The sequence below is a fragment of the Sus scrofa genome, chromosome 3 (genome assembly GCF_000003025.6).
Source record: "Sus scrofa isolate TJ Tabasco breed Duroc chromosome 3, Sscrofa11.1, whole genome shotgun sequence".
Classification (NCBI taxonomy): domain Eukaryota; kingdom Metazoa; phylum Chordata; class Mammalia; order Artiodactyla; family Suidae; genus Sus; species Sus scrofa.
The window spans coordinates 38,672,711-38,694,242 of record NC_010445.4 but is presented as its reverse complement, the minus strand read 5'-3'; the positions used below and the strand labels follow the sequence as shown (position 1 = coordinate 38,694,242).

Sequence of the window (21,532 nt, the reverse complement as noted above, 5' to 3'; positions counted from 1 at the left end):
CGTTACCTGATCCTCCGAATGCGGCAGTCGTTCCCACTCAGCACGCTGCCCAGCAGCTCCATCACCGGGTCCTGGAACTGGTTGGCGTCCAGCCTGGTGGAGACGAGGAACGGTGCGAGTGAGTGGTCCTGCCGCCGCCACCCAAGGACAGGCGGGAAGAGGCTCCTGGCAAAGGGCTGACCTCAGGGCAGCAGAGGGGGCGCTGGGCTCTGACACCCAGGCCGGGGTCCTTCCCCCTCCTCCTCCATCCCAATGAGACCCCACTGAGAGGCTCAGACCTCTTCTGAGAGGATGACCTGGGAGGCTCGGGGGGGGGGTTCCGACCGGGGGGGCGTCTTGCCAGCAGCGTGCACGCTGAGGGCATCTGCAGGACTCCAGATGCCTTCTGAGGATGTGGAAGCTGCTCTGAGGTCCTGCATGGCCCTGGTCCCACAGCCTCTCCTGCCCTCCCTGCCGAGGTCCAGACTGAGGACCGAGGATGGCGGGCTGAGGGGTGAGCAGTGTGGCCTGGGTCAGCATCCAGATGGTTTCAGGGTGTTTAGCTTGAATCGCTACGGCCACAGCCACGCTGGATCCGAGCTGCATCTGTGACCTACGCCACAGCTCACAGCAGCGTTGGATCCTTAACCCACTGCGCAAGGCCAGGGATGGAACCCGCATCCTCATGGATACAGTGTTGGGTTCTTCACCTGCTGAGCCACAAAGGGAACTCCTGACACCTTGATTTTGGGCTCTGGCTTCCAGAACTGTGAGAGAATGAGCCTCTGTTATTTTAACCCACCTAGGATGTGGCCCTTTGTTACTGCGGCCCCCAGACGTGGGTAGAGAGGAGCGTGGTGGAGGAAGAGCCCTCCAGGCCCACGGCTCTCTGCTCTGCCCACACACCTGGCCCAGCCCCACCAGGCGCCCACCTAAGGCTCTGGCAGTAGAGCAGCTGGGGCAGCAGGCTCTGGAGGACGCCCGGGCTGAGGCACAGGGGAAGGTTGGCCTCCTGGGCGCAGACGTCAGACACCTGCAGGAGGTAGGCCAGGGCGGCGCGGTGCGGGGGGCTGGTCAGTCCGGCCAGGCCGCCGCTCTCCATGGCCTCCTCCACACTGCGGGCCAGCTCCGTGTGTTGCAGCTCACGCAGGCAGTGCAGGATGTTGACCGCCCGGGCGCAGACGGCCACGTCGGGGCGCAGGCAGCCCTGCAGGAGCTCGGCCGCCTGGGCCCGGTAGCCCTGGTGCTCGCCCTGGGTCAGCAGGGAGCCGGCCAGCAGCGCGTTGACCCGCGGGGACAAGAAGCCCGAGAGGAAGCGCAGGAAGACGTCGAGCCGCCCGTCCTCGGCCTGCATGGCCCGCTGCACTGCGCTCCTGAAATGCGTGATGAAGCCCAGCCGGGGCCAGGACATGCCCCCCTCGGTGAAGAGGTCGAAGATGGCCCTCTTGGACGCACTGTGGTAGTAGGCGGCTGCCACGAACTCCTGCAGGGACAGGTGGGTGAAGCAGTAGGCCGCCGAGGCGGCCAGGGTCTCCTCCCGCTGCAGGAAGCGGCTGCACAGGGCGGTCTGCAGCAGGGCGAGGTCCACGCCGAACACCTTCAGGTCAGGCTCGTAGAACACGTACTTCTTCCTGAACAGCCCGTGGAAGGCCAGCCGGCCCAGCGTCCCCACCACCTTGCGGCCCCCGGGGACCAGCTGCTCGATGCGCGGGCTGGCCTTGCCCTTCTCCAGGCCCTCGCCACCGAGGGCCGTCCTGAAGTACCATGCGTAGAGCTCACACAGGGTCCTCGGAGGCCACAACTCTGCGTCCTGGGGACCTGGCCTGTTGCGGTGCAGGTGGCCCAGCGCCGACCCCGCAAGCCGGCAGAAGGCGGGGACGGTGCACATGAGGTACAAGGCCCTGTCGGCCTGCACCTGGCTCAGGACCCAGCCCGAGAGGACCTGGTCCTCGGGGAACATCTCCTCCAGACACTCCTTGATCTCCTCCTCGTTCAAGCCCCGGATCTCCGTCATCCGATCCACCAGGCCACCCGGGATCTGGCCGGCCGCGCCGGGGCGGGAGGTGACCCAGACGGACGCCTCAGGGAGAAGGTTGCCCCGGATGACGTTGGTGATCAGGTGGTCCACTTGCATCTCCTTCCTGGGGTCCGTGCAGGCCACGGTGTTGGAGAAGTCCAGCGGCGTCTTACACTCGTCCAGGCCGTCCAGGACCAGGAGAACTCTGGTCAGGGCTGCCGACGCCAGGCCGGCCTCCCCAGCACGCGGGAAGACGGAGCGGACGAGTCTGTCCGCAGACAGCTTCTCGTGGGTGTTGAGATCCCGGAAGGTCAAGGGCAGCACCAGAGAGAAGTCCTTGCCTGCCTGCCCCCGCGCCCACAGGTGGACGAATTTCCTCACCAGGGTGCTTTTGCCCACGCCGGCCACCCCGATGGTGATGGAGACACGGGGCGGGATGGACACCCGGGACAGGGGCAGGAAGAGCCTGTCCAGGGCGATGGTCCGGGCGGAGCACCAGCGCCCCCGCGTGGCCTCCACCTGCGTGAAGTCATGTTCCCTCAGCTGCAGGTCTGTCAGGCCCTCCACCAGCAGGAGGCTGGTCAGCCTGGGTGAGGGGCTGCCCAGCTCCGCGCCGCCGCCGCCCGTCCGGTTCAGCAGAGCCTCTCGGTGCCTCTTTATCCTCAAGTCTGCCGGACAGAGGCCAGAGGGGAGGGCTGAGGAGGGAGAGGAAAGGGGGGAGGGGGAGGGCCCAGGAAGCCCCTTCCATCTGCCTACCATTGCTGTGTGGCCTCAGTGGGGACTCTGGCATCCTGTCAGGCGGCTGCGGGGCCTGGGAGCCCTGACTGCCCTTCCCGGCCAGCAGGTCCATGAGGGCTTTCACCTGCTCGGCCGGGGAGCCGGCCCCGTGGCCCTGGCCCGCCTCTCCGCCGTTGCGGACCTCCTGCTTCCTCATCGAGTCCAGGATTGCCACCAGCAGCTGCGGACAGATGGCCCGACCTGCTGCCCGCTGTCTCCCTGCCCAGGGGCCTGGGGACAGGTGAGCGAGCCTCAATGGATGGGCAGGATGGGGACCCACCCCTTCTCCTTCCCCAGACTGTGGATAGCCTGGCCTCTACGATGGGGTTGGAAGGGCTGTTTCTTGCTGGTTGCCGACGATAGTTCCTGATGCCAGGAGCATGGCCCAGGTGCAGGGGGCCAGTGGAGGAGGACAGGGGCCCCAGGCTCGAATCTAAGCAATGCCACTTACTGGTTCTGTGACACTGGCCAGGCCACCTGAGCTCTCTGTGCCGTGGTGTCCTCATTTGTAACCTGGAAATAGTGACAAGATTAGGAACGGGTCCACTGACGAGGAGGGAAGGATGAAAGAGGCCCGTCTGGAAAGGCCGCGTGCAGTATGATTCTGACCCTGTGACTTTCTGGAAAAGGCAGAACTGTGGAGACAGTAAGAAGATCAGGGGTTGCTGGGTTTGGGGTCGGGAGGCGGGGGAAGCGGCCGAGCACGGGGCGTTTTTAGGGCCCTGAGACGACTCTGTGTGATGCTGCGGGAGGGGGATTCGTGTCCTCATACACTTGCCCAGACCCACGGGATGTGTGGCAGCCTCTCGGTGATAGTGACGTGCCAACCTAGGCTTGTTGATGGAACGTGCCCCTCTGGTGGGGGGTGGGGGGGTGTTCGTAGATGGACTGGGGGTAGAAGAACAAATCGATTTATTTCCCACTTGATTGCTCTGAGAACCTAAAACCACTCTAAAAGCGGCAGTCTGTGGACTTGGGATGTAGTAAAGAGAGAAAGGAGGGTCCTGAGGGAGGTGAACGCTGGTTCTCAGAGCAGCACGACCCAGGGGCTCTTCTTCTTGTGATCCGGGGTCGCCTGGAGGCGCAGAGGCTCCCCCCTGCAGGCAGCACTGTTTTCTGCTGGGGCGGGATGCAGAGGCCCTGAGAGGAATCTGCTCACATTCCTTCCCTTCTCCGGCGCCCAGAGCAGACCCCCGCCAAGGCTGGCTGCCCCCGTGTATCCCTCCCCCGGCTAAGGGGGGCACTTGGGGCCCCTGGGCCCCCAAAGCCCCCTCCTCACCTGCAGCGGGCAAGATGTCCAGCCCACGGCTGCCCCTCCAGCAGGACCCTGGGAACTCAGGCAGTGGGGGTCGGCCATCCTTTGTCCACGGGTCTAGGAGAGAAAAGAGGATGCAGGGCTGGGCACAGGGCACACCTGCCACTTCAGGTGGTGGCAGCTCATCAAAACAGGCGGGCCCACGGCCTCCAGCCTGGCCACTCGCTGGTCCCAACGTGATTCGCGTCAGAGGTTCCACTGGCTGAAGCCCCAAGGGTCCGACACACTCATTGACCTGGCTTTGAATTGGGCTTCCTGGGCATTTCAATTCTGGGCAAGCTTTTCTACCTGGAAAAGGCTGGAAGAAGCTTGGCAGCAAGTGCAATAGCATCTTCCACCCCTCAGTTCATGGCGATGGTGAAGAGGTGGTGCAGCGAATTTGAGGCAGATGGTGTCCAGTTGAGCTGAACTAGTCTGGGAACTTCAGAAGTGGGCCAGGGCGAGGCCACGCTCCTTATTTTCAGGGCCCTTCTGGCTGTTTTCTCTCTCTCTCTCTCTTTTTTTTTTTTTTTTGTCTTTTCTAGGGCTGCACCCACGGCATATGGAGATTCCCAGGCTAGGGGTCCAGTCGGAGCTGCAGCTGCCGGCCTACAGCACAGCCACAGCAACGCTGGATCTGAACCACATCTGCGACCTACACCACAGCTCATGGCAACACTGGATCCTTAACCCACTGGGTGAGGCCAGGGATCGAACCTGCAACTTCATGGTTCCTAGTCGGATTCGTTAACCACTGTGCCACGGCAGGAACTCCTGGCTGTTCTCTTTTATTTTTCCAAATGTCAAAGCCAAGGGGGAAAAAGCGGTGGGATGTTGGTCTCAGTCGTGTTAACATACAGACTGGTGGAGGGGTGTTTAGACTTTCCTTTTGATCCTTTACTGACACTATTCTTCCTTGTCCAGATCTTGCCAAATTCTTCTTTGTATCTAAATAGCAGAAACAAGTCTGACTCACATCCGTGAGGATGCAGGTTTGATTCCTGGCCTCCCTCAGTGGGTTAATGATCCAACATCGCTGTGAGCTGTAGTGTAGGTCGCAGATGCGGCTCGGATCCCATGTTGCTGTGGCCGTGGTGTCGGCCAGAAGCTATGGCTCTGATTCTGCCCCTAGCCTGGGAATCTCCATATGCCATGGGTGCAGCCCCCAAAAGATAAAAAAAACAGTTCTTGTTGTGGAGTTCCCTGGTGGCCTAGTGGTTAAGGACTCAGCATTACTGCTGTGGGTCTGGTTACTGCTGTGGCTTGGGTTTGATATTTGGCCTGGGAATTTCTGTATACCTCAGGCTCAGCTAAAAAAAAATAGTTCTTGTTACGAATTTTGTTGGTGTCCGAGAAGACGATGTGTATTTTCTCTCGTATCCCATCTGCATGCTGGCATCCACATTAGTTCTCACCTTTCAGTTAGCTCTCTTCAGGCTTTTGAATTACAAATAATTTCATCTCCTCTCTACAAGCAGAACTTTCGTTTTGAACAATTGCTCTGCATGGCCCAGCCCCACCTCTGCCCCCAGCAATGCTGAAGGATGGCATCTGTAAGAGGGCCTCCTCGGCGTAGTCTGACTCTCCCAGGAGTGGTTATAACCCCGACTGTTAGACCTGAGGTTTGAGACTTGTCTCTAATTAGTTCTCTTCTCCTCTTAGAAAAGATGCTTTCAACTCCTCATTTCTTACTGACATTCAAGTAATGTTGTATGATGCTTGTTGAGGGCTTACTGTGTTCCAGACACAGTCGCGTTACGCGCTGTACTTATTTCATTTACGTCATTTACCATTATTTTTCCCCTTTTATAGATAAGGACACAGGCCCAGAGAGGTTAAATGACTTTTCCCAGGATACACAACTGCGAAGCAGTCGAGTTGGGGTAGACACCAAGGCTTCACTGACAGCAGCACTGGCGCTGGACAATCGACCTGCCTCGGATGGTATGTTTAAAAGTTAAAAGCATTTTTAGGCATGTCTGTTAAATGAGCAAATGATTTTTTAACAGTATTGACATAATCACCCGATTTACGTGCAGTCCTTCCTCCACCTGGCTGAGGGTCACCGAGGGCCTGTTGTGGGTTCCAGGCACTGGGATGTGGAGGTGGACAATCAGAGTCCTCACCTTGTGGCTGGGCTGGGGGTGGCGGAGGGTGACGACCAAGAGGAAACAAGAGGGTGAGCGCGGCGGTTCTGCGGGCATCAGTGCTGCGAGTGAAGGCGAGGGGTCAGGGGCTAGGGCACAGGGGCGCTTTGGTCTCAGTGGCCAGGGGAGGCCTCTGTGGGAAAGTGACACAGAAGCAGAGATCTGAAGGGCGACCAAGAGGTTGTCCAAGGTGCAGGGAGCTGGGGGAGCAGCAAGTGGCTCCTCGTGCTGCAGGAGCAGGAAAAGGCCGGGGTTGCGGCGGCGCCATGAGTGAGCAAGTGGGCTCACCAGAGGGCAGGGGGGCCTGGTCGGAGGGGCCGGAGACCCGCTTACTGTGCTGAGGGCCTGGATGTGTCCAGACGTGGGGGGAGGGACATGACTGACGTGTGTCGGATCTCGCCTCTCATCTCGGAGCTGCACGCATCGATTTTCTAACATCGAACCGAACTTGCCTTCCCAAATGTCATCTTCCGTGAGCAGGAAGCTGTGTGTAACAGGGGATGGCACGGAAACAGACGCCTCCGTCCGTGGAGCAAACTGGAGAGTCCAGGAGCAAATACATATTTGTATTACTTATGCACGAAGGCATTTGGTGATAGGACAGAAATAGCTTCTCAAGTCTGTGGAAGAGGTGTTGGGGCAAGTGGCCAGCCCAGGAGAAAGAGTTGTTTTACCTATGCGTCACATGAAACACAAGTTTAACTTCAGTTTGGATCAAACACAAAACCGTAAAAGCACAATAAGAGGAGCTCCCTGGTGGTGCAGTGGGTTAAGTATCTGGCGTTGTCACTGCTGTGGCTCTGGTTGTAGCTGGGGTGCAGGTTCAGTACTTGGCCCGGGAGTCTTCCGCATGCCGCGGGCCTGGCCAAACAGCAAAAACAAAAGCAAAGAGGATTGGTGAAATTATCATGGCCCATCCGTACATGGAAACCTCTGTGGCCATAAAATATAATAATGTCATACTGGACGTGTCCTCAGTGAGTTTTTTGTTTTTTGGGTTTTTTTGTCTTTTTGCTATTTCTTGGGCCGCTCCCACGGCACATGGAGGTTTCCAGGCTAGGGGCCGAATCGGAGCTGTAGCCGCCAGCCTACACCAGAGCCACAGCAACACGGGATCCAAGCCGCGTCTGCAACCTACACCGCAGCTCACGGCAACGCTGGATCCTTAACCCACCGAGCAAGGGCAGGGACCGAACCCGCAACCTCATGGTTCCTAGTCAGATTCGTTAACCGCTGCGCCACGATGGGAACTCCCACAGTGAGTTTTTGTTTCTTAATGTTATAAAGGTTATAGTTACCTTTTTGAGGTATAATTTATATACAGTCCCATGCACCCACTTCAAAGCTAGCATTCTGACAAATGTCTACAACTGTGTAGCAGCGATCGCAGTCAGACACGGCACGTTTCTTCCTTCAAAAAGGTTGTTCCCTTATTCATGCCCCTTTGCTGCCTAGCCTAGCCCAGCTGCACCCTTCTGCCCCTAAGCCATTGTCTGCTTTTTTTTTTTTAACTATAGATTAGTTTTGCCTTTTCTAGAATTTCGTATAAATTGAATCATATAGGACCTACAAATGTATTCTTTTCACTTTTTAAAAATTGGGGTAAAATACACATAATTACTATCTTAACCTTTTATTTTTTTCTTTTTAGAGCCACACCCACAACATATGGAGGTTCCCGGGCTAGGGGTCCAATCGGAGCTGTAGCCGCCAGCCTACACCACATCAATGCGGGATCTGAGCCCCGTCTGCGACCCACACCACAGCTCACAGCAACGCTGGATCCTTAACCCACTGAGCGAGGCCAGGGATTGAACGTGCGTCCTCATGAATATTAGTCGGATTTTTTTCCACTGCACCACAGTGGGAACTCCTCTTAACTCTTTTTACGTGTGCAGGTCAGTGGTATTAAGTACATGCCCTTTGCTGTGCAGCCAGCACCACCCTCATCCCTGTAACTCTTTCGACCTTGTAAAACTCAAACTCTGTCCCCATCAGACGACAGCTCCCTGTGCCCCTCCCCCCAGTCCTTGGCCGCCCCCCTTCCGCTGTCTGCCTTTACGATTCTGACGACTGTGGGAACCTCATATAAGTGAAATTGCACCGTAGTTGTCCTTTTGCCTCTGGCCTCTTTCACTGAGCCGCATGTCCGCGATCATCCATGATGCAACGTGTATCAGAATTTTGCTCCCTTTTCTGGATGAAGAACAGTCCAGTGTATGTTTGTGCCACATTTTGCTCATCCATTCACCTGTCCGTGATGGCTTGGGTTGCTTTTCTGGTTGACCTTTGTGAATAATGCTGCCATGAACAGGGTGAACTCTTCAAGACCCTGTGTGCAGTTTTTTAAGGGATACACACAGCACTGGAACTGCTAGAATCCTCAAAAAATTAAAAAGAGAGTCACCATGTGATCCACTAATTTATCTTCTGGGTAGCAACTCTCCCTCTCTCTCTTTTTTTTTTTTTTTTTTTTGCTGCGTCTGTGGCATTTGGCAGTTCCCAGGCCAGGGATCAAATCAGCAATACAGCAGGGACCCTAGCTGCTGCAGTGACAGTGCTGGGTTCTTAATTTGCTGTGCCACAAGGGAACTCCCTAGTAACTTTAATTTTTTGAGGAGTTGCCACACTGTTTTCCAAAGCAGCTTTCGTGTTTCACGGTCCCACCAATAGTACACAAGGGTTCCAATTTCTTCACATTCTTACCAGTATTTGTTTTCGGGTTTTTGACAGCCCTGCTAATGGCTGTGAGGTGGTATCTCACTGTAGTTCGATATGTGTTTCTCTGGTGATTAAATAATGTTGAGTTCCTGTCGTGGCGCAGTGGTTAATGAATCTGACTAGGAACCATGAGGTTGCGGGTTCGATCCCTGGCCTTGCTCAGTGGGTTAAGGATCTGGCATTGCCATGAGCTGTGGTGTAGGTCGCAGACACAGCGATCCTGTGTTGCTGTGGCTCTGGCGTAGGCTGGCAGCTACAGCTCTGATTAGACCCCTAGCCTGGGAACCTCCATATGCTGCGGGAATGGCCCTTAGAAATGGCAAAAAGACAAATAATAATAATAATAATGTTGAGCATCATTTCATGTGCTTATTGGTCATTCATATATATTCTTTGGAGAAATATCTCTTCAAATCCTTTGCGCATTTTTGAGTCAGGTTGTTCAGGGGTTTTTTGGTTGTTTTTGAGTTTTAGAAGTTCTCTGCATATTCTGCATATTAAATCCACAAATGAGATACATGATTTACAGATGTTTTCTCCCATCCTGTGCATTGCTTTTTACACTCTATGTATAGCATCTTCTTATTTTTATTTAAAAAAATTTTATGGCCACATGTGCGGCATATGGAAGTTCCTGGGCCAGGGATTGAATCCAAGCCGTAGCCATGACCTGTGCCACAGCTGCGACAACACTGGATCCTTTAACCCGCTGTGCTGGGCTGGGGATCAAACCCGTACCTCTGCAGCGAACTGAGCTGCTGCAGTCAGATTCTTAACCCACTGCGCCATGGCGGGAACTCCAGTAATATTTTTTGGCTCACAGAATTGTTTAATTTTCACAAAGTCCAATTTGTCTAACTTTTTTGCTACCTGTGCCTTTGGTGTCGTATACAGAAAATCATTGCCAGATCCAGTGTTGTGAAGTTTTGCCCTGTGTCTTTTTTAAGAGTTTTGTTGGTGTAGGTCTTACATTTAGGTCTTTTGTCCATTGTGGGTTAATTTTTGTGTATGGTATTAGGCGAGGATCCAACTTTGTTCTTCTGGTGTAGCTGTCCAGTTTTCAGAGCACTATGTTGAAAAGACGGTCCTTTCCTCATTGATGGGCATGGCCCCCTTGTCAAAAATGTATTTTGACCATGTACATGTGAGGGTTTCTGGCTGGGCTCTCTGTTCTCTCCCGTTGGTTTGCGTGTCTGTCTCTATGCTAACACCACGTTGTTTGGATTACTGTCACTCTGTGGTAAGTTTTGAAATTAAGACGTGTGGGTTCTCTAGCATTGTTCTTTTTCCAAGATTGTTTTATTTGGGGTGCCTTGAAATTCCCTGTGAATTTTGAGATGGCTTTTTTCTATTTTTGCAAAAAAAAAAAAAAATGTGATTGAGATTTTGAGAGGAATTGCCCTGAATCTGTAGACAGCTTTCAGTAGTATTGATGTTTGAACAATATGAAGCCTTCAAGTTCATGAAAATGAGATGTGCTTCCATTTATGTACGTCCTCTTTAATTCAACAGTGTTTTGTAGTTTTCATTGTACAGGTCTTTTCTCTTTGGTCAAGTCAGTTCTAAGCATTCTATTCTTTTTTTGATACTGTTGTGAATGGAATAGTTTTTATGATTTCCTTTTCAGATTGTTCATTATTCTTGCATAGAAATGAAACTGAATTTTGTGTATTGACTTTGTATCATGATACTTATGAGATTATTTATTAGATCTAACAGTTTTGTGAAATCATTTGGATTTTCTATTTAAAAGATTATATCATCCACAAACATGATTTTACTTGTTCCTTTTAAATTCAGATGCCTTTTTTGGGTGGATAATTTTCAGCTGTGTCACTGAGCCTTAGTAATTTTACTAATCCTCTTTGAATAGAATTTTTTTTAACTTTAATTTCTCTTTCTTACTTAATTGCTCTGGCTAGAACTTCCGGCACTATGCTGCTTGGAAGTGCTGCAAGTAGTGCTGAAAGTAGTCATCCTTAGCTTGTTCCCCATCTTAGAGGAAACACTGTCAGTTTTTCACCATTGAGGATGATGTTTGGTTGGGTTCTTCATATATGGACTTTATTATGTGGAGGAGATTCCTTTTATTTCTAGGTCACTGAGTGCTTTATCATGCAAGGATGTTCAGTTTTATAAAATGCTTTTTCCGTGTCAATTGAGGTGATCATGTGGGTTTTTTCTTTCATTTTGTTCACGTGGCTTATTACATTGGTCAGTTTTCTTATATTGAACCATCCTTGCATTCCATGAATAAATTCCATTTGGTTTATTTTTAAGATTTTGCATCAGTGTTTGGCTAGGTTTGGGTTTAGTTTGCTTTTTTTTCTAGTTTCTTAAGTTGTAAAGTTAGGTTGTTAATTTGAGATTTTTCCTGTTTGTTAATGTAAGTGTTTATAGCTATCAGTTTCCCCATTGGTACCATGTTCACTGTGTCCTGTAAGTTTGATGTGTTTTCATTTTTGTCTCTCTCAGTATTTTATAATTTCCCTTGTGGGTTCTTCTTCAATACATTAGTGCTTTAAAAGTGTGTTGTTTAATTTCTGCAGTTTTATGAATTTTCCAGTTTTCCTTCTGTTTTTTCTAACTTCATCCCATTGTGGTTAGAGAGGATACTTTGTATGACAGCTATCTTTTAAAATCTAGTAAGACTTAGGAGTTCCCGTCATGGCGCAGTGGTTAACGAATCCGACTAGGAACCATGAGGTTGCGGGTTCAGTCCCTGCCCTTGTTCAGTGGGTTAACGATCCGTTGTTGCTGTGAGCTGTGGTGTAGGTTGCAGATGCAGCTTGGATCCCGCGTTGCTGTGGCTCTGGCGTAGGCCGGTGGCTGCAGCTCTGATTAGACCCCTAGCCTGGGAACCTCCATATGCCGTGGGAGCAGCCCAAAGAAATAGCAAAAAGACAAAAAAATAAATAAATAAAATCTAGTAAGACTTAATTTGTGGCCTAGCACATGGTTATCCTGTTAAATGTCCCATGTACATTTGAAGAGAATATTCTGTTGTTGGGTACAGTATTCTGTCTGTGTCTGTTAGATCTGATTGGTTTACTGTGTTTAGACTTCTGTTTCCTTGACTTCTGTCTGACTCTTCTATTACTGTGAGTGGGGTATTGAAGTATCCAGCTATTACTGTGGAACTGTTTATTTCTCCCTTCAATTCTGTCAGTTTTGCTTCATATACTTTTTTTTTTTCCTTTTTTTAGGGCTTTGCTCACGGTATATGGAGGTTTCTCAGGCTAGGGGTCGAACTGGAGCTACAGCTGCTGGCCTACATCAGAGCTGCAGCAATGCCAGATCTGAGTCGTGTCTGTGACCTACACCACAGCTCATGGCCATGTTAGATCCTTAACCCACTGATTGAGGCCAAGGATTGAACCTGCAACCTCATGGTTCCTAGTCGGATTCGTTTCTGCTGAGCCATGACGGGAACTCCTGCTTCATAAGTTTTGATGGTCTATTATTCAGTATATAATGTTATGTCTTTGAGCTGTTTTTAATCTTTTATTAATATATAATGTGCTTCTTTGTCTCTTGTAAGTGTTTTGGGGTTTTTTGGGGGCGGGGGGGTGCGGATTTGGCCCATACCCATGGCATGCCTAAGTTCCTGGGCCAGGGATCATGCCTTGGCAATGACCTGAGCCACAGCAGTGACAGTGCCAGATCCTTAACTGCTAGGCCATCAGGGAACTCTTCTTGTAAACTTTTTTGACTTAAAGCTCTTTTTGTCTGATATCAGCATACTTTTTTTTTTTGACTTAAAGCTCTTTTTGTCTGATACCTGCTCCCTTTTGGTTACTATTTTCATGGAATGTATTTTTTTGTCCTTTTATTTTCAACCTATTTGTGTCTTTGGATCAGAGACAGCATATAGCTGAATCACATGGCTTTCTCCATTCTGTCAGTCTCTGTCTCTTGCTTAAAGAGTTTAATCCATTTACATTTGAAATCATTGCTGATAAGAAGGACTTAATTTTGTAATGGTGCTATTTGTTTTCTTTGCCTTATTACTCATTTCTTGCATTATCATCTTTTTTTGTATTTAACTAAAAATGTATTTTCAGTTTTTAAAAAATGTATTTTTGTATTAAGAATACATTTTTGTAGTGAAATGTTTAAATTCCTTTTTCATTTTTTGTGTATATTTTTTATTTTATTTGTGGTTACCATGGGGCTTCATTTAATATCCTAAAATTATAATACTCTAATTTCAATATATACCAGCTTTTTTTTTTTCATCTTTTTAGGGCTGCACCCCTGGCACATGGAGGTTCCCAGGCTAGGGGTTGAATCAGAGCTGTAGTCCCCAGCCTATACCACAGCCACATCAATGTGGGATCCAAGCCATGTCTGTGACCTACACCACAGCTCATGGCAATGCCAGATCCTTAACCCACTGAGCGAGGCCAGGGATTGAACCCGAGTCCTCATGGATGCTAGTTGGGTTCATTAACCACTGAGCCATGACGGGAACTCCCATAGCAGCTTAATTTCAATAACATGCAAAAGCTTTGCTCCTCTGCAACTGTGCTCCCACCCCTTTTGGGGTGTTGATGTCACAGTATTACCTATTTACACAGTATTACATATTTATAGATTGTGTGCCCCAGAACATACACTAATAATTCTTTTAAATTCTTTAGTCTCTTATATTATGTAGAAAATAAGTTTGGAGTTATAACAAAGATACAGTGATACTAGCTTGTACACTAATAGTTGTTTTTTTCTTTAAATGTATCTTAAATCATGTAGAAAATAAAAAGAGCAGTTATAAATTATTTTTACAATAACACCAGTGTTTATAATTGCCCACGTATCTACTTTTGTGAGATCTATATTTCTCCGTGTGACTTTGCATTACTGCTATCTACTGCCCTTTTATCTCATCTTGCAGGACGCCCCTGGGCATTTCTTACAGGGCAGGTTGTGGTCATGAACTCTCTCAGCTTTTGTTTATTAGAGAATGTCTTAATTTCTCCCTTAATTTTTTTTTTTTTTGGTCTTTTTTGTCTTTTTGCTATTTCTTGGGCTGCTCCCACGGCATATGGAGGTTCCCAGGCTAGGGGTTGAATCGGAGCTGTAGCCACTAACCTACGCCAGAGCCACAGCAACGCGGGATCCGAGCAGCGTCTGCAACCTACACCACAGCTCACGGCAACACCGGATCCTTCACCCACTGAGCAAGGGCAGGGACCGAACCCGCAACCTCATGGTTTCTAGTCGGATTCATTAACCACTGCGCCACGACGGGAACTCCTCTCCCTTAATTTGGAAGGACAGTTTTGCTGGATATAGGACTCCTGTGTTGATAGTTTTTTTTTTCTCTGACCACTTTGAATATGTCAGCCTACTCTCTGCTGGCCTCCAAAGTTTCTGATAAGAAGTCTGCTGATAATCTTATTGAGGATCCCTTGTGCATGAGGATTTACTTCTAACTTACTGACTTCAAGATTCTCTTGGTCTTTTTTTTTAAAGTTTGATTATAATATGTTTTGGTGTGGGTATCTTTGAATTAATCTTACTTTGAGTTTGTTGAGCTTCCTGGATATTTTATTTTTTTCATGGATCATATACATATGTCCATTTATTTATGGAGAGCTTCCTGGATATTTTAACATGTATTTTTATGTGGGAAAAAGTCAATGTGCACAGGAGAATTATGATAGGACATCTTTTAAAAAATAGTGTATCATTTTTGTCTGACTAGAGGATAGCTCTAAATATATGACAGTGGGATTAAGGAATTGTTTCTTATTTTGTGGATTTCAGTTGTTTAGATTTTGCTAACAAATATGCATTGCTTCCCACCTCCTTTAGAGAGAGACCTTACAGAATTATAAAAGCAAAACATTAAAATCATTTAAATAATATAGAAGTAAGTGAAGTGCATATCTCACTTCCACTCCCCAGGGATAATCTCTTCTGGTTGATGGTTTGTCTTTTCAGAAAATTAGGTGCTGGTAGTAGGCAAATGAAAGAAACAAAATACATCAAAATTGGAAAGAAAACTGTCACCATTCACAGTTGATGTGATCGTATGTGTTGAAAACGGAGCAAGATTTATAGTAGAACTATTAGAACTAAAACATGAACTTAGCAAGGTTTCTAGACACAGGATCAGTACACAAAAAGATCAGTTATATTTCTACTTACTAGCAAAAGTCAAATAAAAGTAAAAATTTTAGATACCATTTAAAAATAAAATATATAAGAATAAATCTATTGGCACAGCCCTGGAAATCAACTATAATAAAATTTTTTTAAGAAGAATAAATCTAGCAAAGAATTTGTATGATCTCTATGCTGAAAACTATAAAACAGTACTAAAAAAATTAAAGACGCCCTAAAGCAGGGATTTACCATGTTCGTGGATTGAACAACATCTTGAACTGTTATTAAGATGTCAGTTCTTCCCAAATTGATCTTATGGATTGACATCCCAATCAAAATCCCAATAGGCCATTTGGAGAAGTGGGTGGAAATTGGCAAGCTGATTGTAAAACATAAATATAAATGCAAAGGACCCTGGAACCGCCAGAATAATCTTGAAGAAGAGGAAAGCCCGAGGACTTACACTGTATAGGATCCAGACTTAGTTTAGCTGTAGCTGTTGGTACAAAAGCAGATCAGTAGACCAGTGCAGTAGAATAGAAGGTCCAGAAACAGACCCAGAGGTATGTGGTCCCCTGATTTATGACAGGGCTCCACTGCAATTCGGTGGGGGAAAGGATGGTCTTTGCATTAACCCGTGTTGGCTAGTGGGGTATTCATACGGGAAAGATGAACTCGGTCGGACCCCTCCCTCACCCCATACACAGAAAATTAACTCAGGCTAGATCATAGATTTAAATGTGGATGCTAACACAGTCAGTCAAGCCTTAGAAAAAATAAGGGGGGGGAATCTTTGTGAAGTTGGTTAAGGTAAAGATGAAACAGAACTAACCATGAAAGAGAAGAACACTGTACCAGGATTCATTAAAATTAGGAGTGTCTGTTTATTAGAAGGCAGCACTAAAAGGATGAAAAAGCAAACCATGGACCAGGAGACCATACCCCTAACACATTAAAAATCCGTAAGAAACAGACACCCACTGGAAAAGTGAGCCAGAAATTTGAAGGCTATCACAACAGAATATCATTTGTCACCAGAAAAATGCCAGTTAAGCTCAGTCTGGGAAAATATTTGGTAGTAATAAGGCTAAATATGCATATTTCTGTGACCCAGCAATTCCCCTTGTGTGTATATACCCAACAATAATGAATATTTAGGTCCATCACAACACAGATCGGAATGTGTGAAGTTCAAAAAAAGCAGAATCAACCATGTCCGTCAACAAAAGAATGAGATTTTTTTGGTATGTTCATACAATCAACTCCTACATAATAAAGAAAAAAAACAAGCTACCGATACCCTCAGCAATAAGTCTGCCTCTCACAAGCTTTGTGTGTCAAGTCTGATTCAAAAGGGCACACTCTCTGTGGTCCCATTGCAGGGAGTTTAAAGTCAGGCCAGATGGATCTGAAAGATAGACGTCAAGACCTTGGTGACCCCTGGAGAAGGTTCTGACTGGAGGGGCATGAGGGAGCCTTCGAGGGAGCTGGGAACTTGTATCTGATAATTTGGATGGTGTGCACACAGGCATACACATGCATAAAAATGCACTGAGCTCACATTACTGTCTAAGTTATACCTCAGTTTAGAAAAAGTTAGGCTAGCAGCTATCTAAAAGTTCAAATATACGTGCACCGAAATGAAGCAATACTGCCATGGCCTTTTTTTTTTTTTTTTTTTTTTTTCTTCTCAGGGCTGCACTCACAGCCTGTGGAGGTTCCCAGGCTAGGGGTTGAATCAGAGCTACAGCTGCCAGCCTACACCATATCCATAGCCATGCAGGATCCGAGCTGCATCTTTGACCTACACCACAGCTCACAGCAACACCGGATCCTTAACCCACTGAGCGAGGCCAGGAATCGAACCCACATGCTCATGGTTCCTAGTCTGGTTTGTTAACCACTGAGCCACGACGGGAACTCCTGCCATGGCCTCTTAGCACACGAGGCTGGGATGCTAGGCCCTCTGTCCTGCTCTCAGACAGGGTGATGCCAGGATGTGGCCCAGGACTGGACACAGCCTCCTGCATTGGATGTCCAGCTGCACCCAGCAGGTTCCAGGCTGTGCCTCAGTGGATGGAGTGGTGGCAGGAGCACGCAGGAACCATGAGGAAGAAGGGCCAGGCACTGCCTCTCAGCTCTGGCAGGACATTGTCTGGAGCATTATATTCTTTAATTTTTTATTGCAGTAAAATATACAAACACAAATTTAATATTGTAGTCATTTTTTAAGCATTCAATTCAGTGGACTACAATACGTTTATAAGGTTGTGCAGCCATTGCCAGCCTCCACCAACAGAAACTCCATCCATTAAACACCAATTCCCCAGCCTCCTTCCACTCTCTGTCTTTGCGTCCGACAACTCTAGGGACCTCTTACACATGGGATCACACGGTGTGTGTCCTTTTGTGTCTGGCCTCTGTCGCTGAGCATAATATTTTCCAGGTTTATCCATGTTGTGACGTGTATTAGAATTTCATGCCTTTTTAAGACTAAATCACATTCTGTTTTATGGATGGACGACACTTAGTTTATTCATCCATTTGTCGGTAGCTACTTAGGTGGTTTCCAGGTTTTGGCCCTTGTGAATAATGCTGCTATGAACGTGGGAGAACAAATATTGGTTGAAGGCCCTGCTTTCAACCCTTCTGGGGACATACGCAGAAGTGGAATTGCTGGATTACGTGCTTATTCTCTGGAGCCCTATTTTTGTCTTTCATTTTTTTTTTTTTTTTTTAATCTTTTTAGGGCTGTACCCTCAGCAAACGGAGGTTCCCAGGCTAGGGGTCTAATTGGAGCTATAACCACCGGCCTACACCACAGCCACAGCCACGCCAGATCCAAGCCGTATCTGTGACCTGCACCACAGCTCATGGCAACGCTGGATCCCCAACCCACTGAGCGAGCCCAGGGATCAAACCTGCGTCCTCATGCATACTAGTCAGATTGGTTTCTGCGGAGCCACAGTGGGAACTCCTGGAGCACTATTTTTAAAAAGCCACTGCTCAGCCCAAGTGCCCGGAGATCTCACTGGCCTGAGCACAGCTCCTACTGGATGCATTTTAAATCTACCCAGTGATTCTAATGGGCAGCCAGAGTTGAGAACCACTGGGCCAGAGAGGGGCTAGGAAGGTGACAAGGAAGGGACAACAGCAGGCAAGAGTGAGGGAGGAAGAGGCTGGCCTGCAGGTGCCTGGGAAGAGGGGGACAGGCTCCCCGGCCTCTGTGGTCCATTAGCCCCTCAGCATTGCAGCCAACACTCCCGCCTGATCAAACCACCCATTTTTCTGGCACCTCTGACCTGGTGTAGGGTTGCCAAACTTAGCAAATTAAGATATAGGACATCAAGTGACATTTGAATTTCAGATAAACAATGAAAAATTCTGTAAGTATATCTTACGTCATACTTGGGACAAACTTATGCTTTTAAAAGAACCTCCTTGTTTATCTGAGATTCAAAAGTACCAGAATGTTCTCTCTGTTATCTGGCATCTCTCCTCAGGCCCTACTCAGATAAGACCCCCACTCTCCAACCGGGCCTTCCCTGTTAGACGCCTTGTTCCAGCAGGAGCAGAAGAGACCTCAGCAGCTGGACTAGGAACCCCACATTCCCGCGACCTCCCAGGACCAACAGCAGAGGCTGAGGAGGGGTCTCCCCTGATGGCGTGGCCACCTGGCCAGCTGTGTGGACAGCCACGCCTGCAGTCCCAGATGCCACCCCAGCTTGGAGCACATCAGAGGCCTCTGAGCACCGGGCCGTCTGGTGGCCACACGCCACAAGTCAGGTAGATCCTGCCCAGTGTAGACAGCCTCTGGTGGGCCGCAGGGGGCTTGTGACCTGAGTTGGAAGACGGAGGGCAGGTGGCCTTGGATCGCCTCGGGGATCTGACGGCCAGAGTTTGGTCAGGCTCTAGAGATCTGTGCTCTAGTGGACAGGGCAAGGCCAGACGCACAACTTGGAGGCCAGGCAGCCTCTGTGTCCCCAGAGCCTCACTTGTGGGCAGGACACAGCTAAGGACTGTGCTCCCTGGTGCTGGTGTCGCTAAGACCCCGGCCCTCAGGCTCCACATTGGGCTTCTGCTCCACCCCTTCGAAAACCCAGGTCCTGACCTCCTCTTGGCCTCTGCCAGCGAGGTCCGACCTGTCCTTTGTCCCCCCAGGGCCTCATCCTGTCCTCTAGGCTGTGTGTGGGGGGGGGCAGCCGGCCCCCCTCTGCCCTGCGCTGTGGGGCTGCGGGGCCTGCCATGCTCCCCTCCGCCAGGGCTGCCCCTATCTTGGGCCACTGCTGCTTGGATGCTCCTCTCTCCTGACTCCTGCCCCACCCTGTCTCTCAGGGCCTGAGAGTTGGGTTCTCGGCTCCCTCTCAGCTCGGTGGCCCCAGCATCGTGACCGCTGACCTCCTGAGGAGGGAGGAAGCGGTGTCTTCACCGCAAGACAGGGCCCTCCTGATGGCATTGCCCCAGAGCCCTCGTGGGGACAGGGTCAGGCTCAACCCTGGGGATCCCAGAGCCACGACTGAGGAGGGGGTGCCCAGCCTGCACCCCGACCTGGACACAGCGGCAGGATGGCCTGTAGTGGCCAAGGGTGAGCCCCCGGGGCGGGGAAAGCCTGTGCCTCCATTGAGGGGATGAGGGGGGCCCTGGGACCCCAGAGCCTGGCCACAGGGGCAGACCCCATGACCAACAGCCAGCCGTGGCCCAGCTCAGCAGCACCTCTTCTGAGAAAGCCTCTGAGGTTCCCGGTCCTGTCAGGATGGCGAGCCTCATCTCTCCCAGGGGCAGCTGGCGGGGTCCCTGGGGTGGCACACCCAACACGAGGGCCACATTTATGGCGCAGGCAGTGGGGGCTGGCCCCCTCCCCACCTGCACCACCTCGCTTGGTCCTCAGGACCCCGGGCAGATGTGGTAGGAAAGGGGATGCAGGACCGGGTTTGCTGATTCCAGGTTTAGCCCCTGGGCCGTGCTGCTCATCATCACCTCTGCCTGCAGCCTTTCCAGCTACTTCCTGCCCCTCCTTTTGCATCCTTGGTTCCTGGGAAGCTGGGCGCTGACCCCTCGGCCTGTTGTGGGCTGACCTTGAGCATGTGTTTGCTTATTTCACACCAGGATCTGGTCTGCCCAGCAGCGCCCAGCACCCCTGGGGACATCTTCCTGGAGTCACCTCAGCCACCCCTCCCCAGAGTGTCTCAGGCCTTAAAGTCACGCTCCTTCCTGCCAGCTGTCTCCTCTTCCTCCCCCGTCCGGAGGCACGCCTGCACGGAGACAGCCTGGCCTCAGCTTACCTCCCGGACCCCGTCGCTGCAAGGATGCCCTGAAGGGGGCTGGGGGCATTCCAGCCCGGGGCTTCCAGTGGTCAGAGGCAGCTGGGTGGTGCCAGGATGTCCGGGGAGTCTCTGTGGCTGGCTGGTCAGCTGGGCCCCATGCTGCCAGGAGCTGTCTGGGCAGGAGTGCAGCCCTGTCTGAAGGGCTGGGGAGGTGCTGGCCTGGCAGGGCAGCGGGGCCACAGCCCGCCAGCTCCTGCAGTCCCCCGAGCCCACTGGCTGTCACGCAGCTGGGGCTCCTCACCTCTTCCTGTGCCGCGCGCCACCTCAGCCCTCCTTCCTGTCTGATTTCAAAAGCCAACAGCCTTACAGACGAATCAATGAGCCGCGGCTGCTCTAGCCAGCTCCCTGGCTCTGACACCGCCCCCTAAGTTAGAGGCCGGGGTGCTGCCCGGGTCTTGCTTTGAGGATGGAGTGCCCGTGCAGGCCTGATGCTCAGGGGAAAGGGGTCCAGCCAGGGCCCAAAGGAAAGCAGACTCACCATCAGCACACCTGTGCATTTTGGGGGCTGGTAGGGAAACCAGGCCTGCAGTTGGCACGTTCAGTGACTTGCCCAAGGCCACCCAGCAGGGAGCTGGCCTTGCCAGGGCTGAGACAGTGTCTTCCACGCCCAGGTCAGCCTGCTGCCATCCAGTGTGCCCTCCTCACCCTTCCTGACCCATTGGCTTTCCTTCTCTCCTTCACCCAGCAGGCAGCTTGGCCTCAGCAGTAACCCACAGTCTCTTCCTGCGTCACAGGCCCCCAAGGCAGGTCGGCGTCACTTGAAACAGCAGACTGTGGCGGTTCACGCAGGGCCCTGGAGGTGGACCTCAGCACACAGGCTGCACTGAAGGAACAGCCCAGAGTGGACAACAGGAAAAAAGTTACAATAGAGGAAAAATACAGGACCCCCTCTGGCGACAGGAAGCAGACCACTTAACGTGAGGCTGCTGAGAAAAGCGAGTGACAAGGCGGGAGCAAAGTGATGGGGACATCAGTTTTCCTCAGAAAGCAAGTGGGAGCCGGTGATGGTCATAGAGCCATAGAGTAGCAGGTTCAGCTGCGTGCGGCCGCTTGTGTGTGACAGGAGGTGAGAGGACTGTGGATTGATTGGCCTTTCCTCAAGGGCTGAGGGGGGATGGGGGGGTAGGGCTCCATGGCAGCCCCTCTGAAGGGCTCCACACGA

General features: G+C 50.6%; 1 protein-coding gene and 1 long non-coding RNA gene across 19 annotated transcripts in view; one reads left to right on the top strand and one right to left on the bottom strand.

The window, feature by feature from the left end:
* Nucleotides 1-20,653, bottom strand: part of NLRC3 (NLR family CARD domain containing 3) — a 45,599-nt gene extending 24,946 nt beyond the window's left edge. For 6 of the 16 annotated variants that reach the window (XR_002342917.1, XM_013995705.2, XM_013995707.2 and 3 more), the window contains exons 1-6: nucleotides 6,092-13,266; nucleotides 4,053-4,145; nucleotides 3,225-3,286; nucleotides 2,753-3,004; nucleotides 912-2,664; nucleotides 7-93 (exon numbers count right to left, since the gene is read on the bottom strand). Coding sequence is in view for 13 of the 16 variants with exons in the window: in XM_013995705.2 (XP_013851159.1) it covers nucleotides 7-93; nucleotides 912-2,664; nucleotides 2,753-3,004; nucleotides 3,225-3,279 (2,147 nt within the window). In the remaining 3 variants the exon portion in view is untranslated. Of the gene's footprint in view, nucleotides 1-6; nucleotides 94-911; nucleotides 2,665-2,752; nucleotides 3,005-3,224; nucleotides 3,287-4,052; nucleotides 4,146-6,091; nucleotides 13,267-20,328 lie in introns of those variants that run through there. The other 10 variants (XR_002342918.1, XM_021088094.1, XR_002342919.1 and 7 more) reach the window with 8 other exon arrangements.
* LOC106509711 overlaps nucleotides 2,927-21,532 on the top strand; it is a 22,712-nt gene continuing 4,106 nt past the window's right edge. Inside the window, exons 1-3 of one of the 3 annotated variants that reach the window (XR_002342921.1) lie at nucleotides 2,927-3,014; nucleotides 5,880-6,011; nucleotides 18,550-21,436. This is a non-coding gene — a long non-coding RNA (uncharacterized LOC106509711). Of the gene's footprint in view, nucleotides 3,015-5,271; nucleotides 6,012-18,549; nucleotides 21,437-21,532 lie in introns of those variants that run through there. The other 2 variants (XR_002342922.1, XR_002342920.1) reach the window with 2 other exon arrangements.